The 7472-nt window shown below is 54.3% G+C and overlaps 1 protein-coding gene across 2 annotated transcripts; it reads left to right on the forward strand.

The window, feature by feature from the left end:
* The first annotated feature begins 339 nt into the window (after positions 1-339).
* On the forward strand, positions 340-6751 carry TMEM238L (transmembrane protein 238 like). 2 transcript variants are annotated; one of them, XM_044939270.2, is made up of 2 exons: positions 340-849; positions 5786-6751. In XM_044939270.2, the coding sequence occupies exon 1, from the start codon at positions 422-424 to the stop codon at positions 764-766; it is 345 nt and encodes a 114-aa protein (XP_044795205.1). In that variant the 5' UTR covers positions 340-421; the 3' UTR covers positions 767-849; positions 5786-6751. The 2 variants fall into 2 exon arrangements, with proteins under 2 accessions (XP_044795205.1, XP_044795204.1); XM_044939269.2 differs by having other exon boundaries at positions 344-849; positions 5781-6751.
* Positions 6752-7472: the final 721 nt, after the last annotated feature.

The following is a 7472-nucleotide window of genomic DNA, read 5'->3' on the forward strand; positions in this document are numbered from 1 at the left end:
CACACAGGCTTTTCCTGCTGCTGACATGGATTGCTTCTTACAGCACAATTTCAAGATCTGTTTACATGGACAAACCCTCTTCTCTAAATTTTACTCAAAGCCTCCCGTCCCCACCCAGAAGAGTAGGGCAGAAGGCGGGATGAGCCCCCAGCCAACCGCACATCTCAGGAGCCCTGGAGGACCCACCCAGGACCAGAGAGGCCAGGGGCCAGGACAGCCCCTCCTCCAGGCCCCTCCCCTGCCACGCCATTTGTTTGGCCCCCAGGGGATGACAATGTCAGGCTGCTTCCATCAGGGTCATACCTGAGCTATGAAACAGTTAAGAAATATCTTGCCCCACTGGCTGCACGCTCATAAAGGGACATCCACCTGTACTTCCGTGTGGCTCCAGAAAGGGCGGCTCTCTCTCTCTTGCTTGCTCATGCCCGGCGGGGAGAGAAGGGAGCGGCTGGCAGCACCACCCCCTGCCCATGCAGGCCGGCCTGGGGAGCACAGCCAGGCCCCTCCTGCCTCTGCCTTCCCAGCGATGCTCCTGGGGAAGCTGTGGGGAACGTGCCGCCTTGGACGCTGTGCTCTCTTTTTCAGCCTGGCCCTCCTGCTCGACGTCGTGGGCCTGGTCCTTCTGCTCGTGGGCATCTTTGCCTCCCTTGACTTCTGGGACTTCTTGATCTACACGGGGTCCCTGATCCTGGCTTTCAGCCTGCTCTTCTGGATCGCCTGGTACACCCTCAACATGGAGGTGCCTCTTGAGAAACTGGACTTGTAGTCTGGCCATGGGCAGAGGAGGAGGGACGTGGGCTTCCTGGCAGGTGGAGGAGCGCAGGGCTATGCTGCCCAGCCAGGGACCAGGTGAGTGCCCCTGACCGGCCTGCAGGGCTGGCGGGAGGCTGGACCGAACAGGGGGGAGACTGAAGGGGCAGGTGGCCCAAGGACCACTCCCCAGCTAGGGACTCTGTCCACCTAGGTTCCAGTGGCAGGTGCTTCCCTCCCTGGGGACCCCTTTTCCCATATGGAAACTGGAAAGGGGGTCTCCACAGACACTATTGCTTCGGATCCACCACAAGGGTCCTGCCGTGAGGAACAGGAAGTTATCCCCTCAGCTTAGAACGTGGAGCGAGGAGCCCACCCAGGCTCTCTGTTCAGGAGAATGCTCTCTGGGGAGAACTTTGAGTGCTGCAAGAGGATGGAAAGTTCCCTGGTGGCCGTTTATGCCCTCACCTTGTGGGCTGCCTGCTGCAGGAGGAAGAGGAGCAGAACCTTCCAGAATGGCCCTTCTCATTTCCTTTCTCCTGCATCTGCCCAGATGGGACATGCAGAAGGGGTCAGGACCTGCCTCCATGTCCCCTCTCAGCGCACCTGCCTCCTCTCTCAGTGGTGCCCCTACCCCCTGCTCCCAGGCAGCCCGCACCCCACCTGCCCACCCCTAGCCAGCCTGAGAGACCGGGAAGCCAAGGGACCGTGACTGACCATTTCATCCCAGCTGGGCCAGCGCTGTGTTGACCGTGTGTAACCAGGGAGGCGGATAATTGTAAGGTGTTTCACATGAACATGGAATGCAAAAGACAGAGCTGGTCCGGCCCCCACAACCCTGAACTAGAAGTGGGCAGATCTCCCCAGAGGACTGAAGCTGGGGTCCTGGTCAGTTTGGTCATCATCCCCTCCTCCAGGTGGGCACAGCTCGGCACTCACTTTTGATAGCTGCATGGGAAAGCAAAGGTCATCTTCGGGTTGGAAGGAGGCAATAATAACTGTGTCTTTTCTGGGGGATTCCACCTGACCCTTGGAAGGAGGAGAGGGAACAGTGGTTCGGAGAGGTTTCAGAAGGGGAGGCTGAACTGTCCCCGGCAGGTGAAAGGACAGAGATGAGAAGTCAGAGCACCTGGGCCCTGCTCGCAGCAGCACCACTTGTTTGCTCAGGAGGCATCACGCCTCAGTATTCCCTGTTTACAATTCCATCTGTAAACGGGATAATGACCTGCCCCTGTTGCAACACAAGGACGCGTCAGGCACTGTGCAAGGAGCTGGGGATGCTGTGAAGAGTAAAACACATGTGCTCTTTATCCTCAGGGAATTCTCATCAGGTGAGAGAGAGACATGAGTCAGCCTCACCAACGAGGCATCAATACAGTAATAGTCTGGTGAGGATTAGGAAGAAAAGGGATATTGCTCCTTGGGAATGTTCAGTAGAGAAACTAACCCAGAAGGTGGAGTCTTACAGAGGGAGGAGGTGGCTTGAACAAAGATCCTGGGATAGCAGGAAAGAGAAGACAGCAGAGTAATTGAAGGGCAGGCGGCAAGGGCAAGGGAGGTTCAGGGCCCCGCGGCAGGGGAAGACCAGACCAGGCAGGACCTAAAATCCTTTTAGTCGTGATTTCAAGAACAAGAAGGAGTCATTAAAGAGATGTAGGAAGGGGTAGGCGCTTGACATAATTTGATCTGTTTCCAAAAGCCCACCTTGGCCAAAGGCACAGATGACAATGATGCGGACCCACGCAAGCCCATGTGGGGAGTTCAGTCATCGCCTAAACAAGGGGTCCCCAGTTCAGTCTCCTTGTCCTGCACATCCTCCCCTCATTGAATTGAAAGTAGTTCAATGACCCGGTGATGAAGACCACGGGTCAAGACTCAGACTGTCTAGTTTGAATCCAGTCTTGTTTCTTACTAGCTACAAGACCCGGGGCAAGTTACAGACTAATTATAAACTAGTTATGACTCCGTGACCTAGTTTTCAAATCTGGAAAATGGAGAGGGTGCTAATAATAGCGTCTATTTCAGAGATGATGCTAATGATATCCCCACCCTCATAAGGGTGCTGCAGAGATTAAGTTCATGTGCATAGAGCACCATACAAGTGACAGTTGATGAAACAAGGGGCCCTCAAATAAACCTGTGTCCTGATGCGGGTAGCCAGCCCATTACAGCGGGGTGGCACCTTCCTCGGAGACAGATATCCCTGAAGCCTTCCCGACCAGTTCCTCAAGCGGCAGCATATTGTGTTAAGATTCCCCAGTGGATATGAGTGAAGGTTGCCCCAGAACTCCAGACTTCTGTCTGGGCTCAAAGGGACGTCAAAAGTTGTGGGTCCGCTGTGGTCTTACTGATCACAATCAAGCAAATATCTCCTTCACCGGTTCAGTCCCCAAACTCCGAGTTCTACAGGACCCAAGAGTCAGCTGGCCCTTCCACGCAGCTCAGCTTGGACCAGTCATCCCTGATGGTATCTGGGGCCGCCCAGAGTGACAGGTTACAGCCGGGACCCACCGTGCAGGGGCCGCTCACCACCCCCGGGCGACCTCGGGCAAGTCATCCGATGTCCCTCTTGGAGTAGAAGGTTTGGTCCCCAGGAGAGGTTTCAGATTGTTTTCTGCAGAGGCCGCTGGAGGCTGGGGCAGCAGCGGGCAGGCAGAATGCCCACAGCCCACTGTCCCACCACACACACACCAGAGCCACGGGGTTTCCAGTACGAAGGTTCATACCAGACTTTCACATAAGACTTCATGAATTTGAACCCAAGTTTTGATGCTAAAAGATATTTCTGAAATGCCTCGACCCACCCACTTCCTTTCTGTGACCTGTGTCCCTGAAGTTCTCTCCGACCATATTCACAATTTATGGGCAGTTTATAACTGGCTCAGCCAGTTCCGCAGTCCTCGGAGTGGAGCAAAGGGAAAAGTGCGTGCCCCAGAGGCTTGGTGGGGTGGTTGCTAGGACACCCCCAGCCTGCCCACCCAGAGACCAGCAAGCAGGTCGCCCCCCAAGCAGCAGTCAGGATGGGGCAGGGCCACCTGGTCTCTAAAACCTCCGAGACATTCCAGGAACTTTGGGATGAGTGCCTCGTTTTTAATCCCTCAACTATGTACCAAGCGGTTTTATAATTTGGTCGCTCTATTTTCCAAAGCTTTGCTTACTCCACGCTCTCCTGGTTGGGCATCTTTTGTGGATAAAGTTCCCGCAAAGGCAGGGGAGGACACGTCCTTTCACAAGAGGGGGTGAGTTTACACTTCCCCCAAAATGCACATACACACACCACACACATGTACTCACATCCCCGCCCTCTGCACACATTCCCAATATACACCCGCCCTGAGTCCCCTCATAAACATGCCCACAGGCACACACAGTCTACGTGCACGCCAACCTCTCCCATCACACACACCCAACTCGCACACAATCTATCCCCAATACACTCTCCCCACACACCCACACACACCCACATTCCTCACCTACACCTTCCATACACATCAACACCCCACGCACGCACACGTGTCACATGTCCCTCACCCGCTGCACACACACATTCATACACACATAAAAACCTCACAATCACAAGGCTTCCACATCCCATCTGCCCTGTTCACACACAAACAGGCCCTCACACCTGCCGCGCACATGCCAGAAAGACACCCCCACAGCAAGCACTTCCACCCCCAGCAACCAACGCAGAAAAGTGTGGAAAGGCGCCCAGCCCCAAGCCCTGGGAAGAGCGCTTCTTCCCACTCACAGGCTCTCTTCTCCTCTCTGCCTCGGAAGGGCCAGTGAGGCTGCCAGGTCGGCTCGGAGCAGAGCCGGCTGGAAAGGCCTGCCTACCCGCGCGGTGTGCACTCTGGGGCTGCAGCAAGAGCTAAACTTTCTCCAAGTCCTGGAGGAACTGTTAATCTAGGAGAGAGCAAGCAAGTACACAGGGCCTCGAAAATGTACATGGAAGAAGCAGTCTCACAGGGGCCTGAAAGCCCAGATGAGGAAGAGGGCTGGGGGAGAAGGGGGGTGACGTGTGGCTTCAGCTTCTGGGTCTCGAGCAACAGATAAGAGCGCGCTGGGCAGAGCTGGCACCTGGGAAGGCCCAGAGGGAAAGGAAGGGAAGAATGAGAGGGTGGCCCAGAAAGCGTACGCAGATGCTGGGGACTGGGGTTCAGGGTCCTCACTGCTGAACTTGGAGGACGTTGAAAGCCAGATGAGGAACCTGGCACTTGGAAAGCAAGAAGGGACTGTCGATGACTCCATGGTCTAGAGGGCAACTTGGCTAGGCTCTGATTGAGAAACAGGTACCTGGCGTCACTTGCAGCAGGGGCTGGGGAGGAGAGTCATGGAGACTGCAGGGGTGGGCTTGGGGGGGCATTTGAAAGCAGGGGCAATAACAAGAAACTGAACCAAAGTGATGGCTGCAGGGAGGAGGGGAGAGGGACAGAGACCATGTGGGTGCACAACAGATGCCCAGGAGACATCCCAGTCTCCCTCAAGGGGGAGGGGGAGTGGTCATGTCTTCAGAAAACACTCCCACCGTGGAATCAGGAGAGGTCAGGGGAAGGCACGGGCTTGCTCAAAATCGGGTGTTTTCCTCTGCATATGCAGAGCTGGGGGTGCAGGGATACTGATCAGCAGAACTGCCCAACAGACCTAGAATGTGCAGAATTTACACTCAGAAAGGGGCTCATACGTGGAGTTGGAGGCAGGGGCTGAAGACAGGACTGTGGATGGGATTGAAGCAGGTGGGATGGCGGAGGAAAGAAGGTGGGTCAGTATTCATTGGGCTCGTCACTTACTTTCAAGACTTCATTTGATGCTTACAACTCTGTGGGTTTGGGGTTCAGGTCCCCATTTTACAGGTGAGGAAACTGAGTCTCAAGGTAGTTTCAGGACTAGCTCTGAAACTGTCGAGAGCCAGCATTAGAATTCACGCCCGAGTCCAGCAGACTCTGAGAACCATGCTTGTTTCACCCTGTCCAGGCTTGAGTTGACAGGTTCAAGTCTCAGACTGATCTATTTCATCTTCATTTATTCAGCCCAGGTGCCATCTGATGGAGTAGCAAACAGATGTCCTGTCTCTGCAGCACCTCCTGTAACAGAACCCACAGGAGCCAGGGGCTTTCAAAACACCCGCCAGGATGTCCAGGGATGGTTATGAGGGCCAGGCTCCATCAAGACACCCGAACCCCTGCCCCTGGCCACTGGCTGACTGCTGCTGGCACCCCAACTGTCTGTGAGGGTCTGGAGAGCCCCTAACATTTGCACAGTGGGGGTTTATGGCAATAACTCCCCTGTGGGCTTGGGCAGTCAATGAGAAGTCCCGTCCTCCAAGGCTCCTCTCATTAATGTCCCTTAAAAAAAAAATATTGGAACCAACTATAGAAGTCCAAATGAGATTTCTTCGAGCATGCATCATGTGGAATTACTGCTCCTTCGGCTCTTCAGACAGACCGTGTGAGCCCCTGGATGGTCTACCTCACTCATCCTTCCGTGTCGTCCAGTCAGCACATGGGTGCCTATTTCCACTTGCCGGCTGACAAGGCAGATGCAGAGCCAGTGTTGAGGGCAAGGGCCCCCTTCCTTGGCTCTGGACACCGGGAACCACCAATGCTGCCCCCGACTTGCACAGCTGGACCATGGCGGGGTGGGGGGCTCACGTCAAGCTTTCAGTCAAATGAAAGCCTCTGGGGTTTTTCTGAGAAGCAAGCTGGGCTCCGCTGCCCTGTCCTTGAGTAATTCATTTCTTGATCCTAAGAGCAGTATTCTATTTTTATCTTGATTCAACTGCATCTAATTCAGTGCAACCCAACTAGAGTACCTGGATCGGGGCAGGGGTCGGGGAGCGGGGGTCAATCTTCGCAAGGTCATCATCACTAACTCATATTTTCCATGGTCTAATTTTGTACTTTTTATTTATTTGTCACCCTAACCGTGTATGTGTTTCTTAGAAGCTGCCTCAGATCTTTTTCGGTGTGAGGTAGTTACCTAAATAAAAGAGTCAACTGGCCTTTTGTTTTAACTCGACATGAACTGCTTCTGGGGCTTTCCAGGTGGCACTAGTGGTAAGAACCTGCCTGCCGATACAGGCAACATAAGAGACATGGGTTTGATCTCTGGGGAAGGAAGATGCCCTGGAGGAGGCCATGGCAGCCCACTCCAAAATTCTTGCCTGGAGAATCCCTCGGACAGAGGAGCCTGGATGGCTACAGTCCATAGGATCGCAGAGTCAGACATGACTGAAGCAACTTAGCATGCACACATACACACACAACCTGTTTCTGAGTCTATGTGGTTCCATAACAATATCCAAACTCCCAGCTTTAGGGCAACTTCTCATTTGTTTCACCTGCCTCTGTGCAAATCGTGGAATCATATGTTCAGCTCAGCAGCTCTTGGGAAGAAACGCACAGAACCGGGTGGATGGAGACAGTACATGCGTTATCCTAACACCATGGAAGCTTCTGGAAGCTCTGTGCTCGGCCACCAGCCTGGCTTCTCAGAATTAGGCTGGACTCGGGGACCTGAGGGCTTCCCCTCAGACGGTGGCCCAGAAGGTAAACAATCTGCCTGCAGTAGTAGGAGAACCCAGATTCGATCCTTGGGTCAGGAAGATCCCTTGGAGAAAGGCATGGCAATCCACTCCAGTATTCTTGCCTGGGAGATCCCATGGACAGAGGAGCCTGACGGGCTACAGTCCATAAAGTCACAGAGAGTCGGACACGACCGAA

This window comes from Bubalus bubalis, chromosome 3, assembly GCF_019923935.1.
Source record: "Bubalus bubalis isolate 160015118507 breed Murrah chromosome 3, NDDB_SH_1, whole genome shotgun sequence".
NCBI lineage: Eukaryota > Metazoa > Chordata > Mammalia > Artiodactyla > Bovidae > Bubalus > Bubalus bubalis.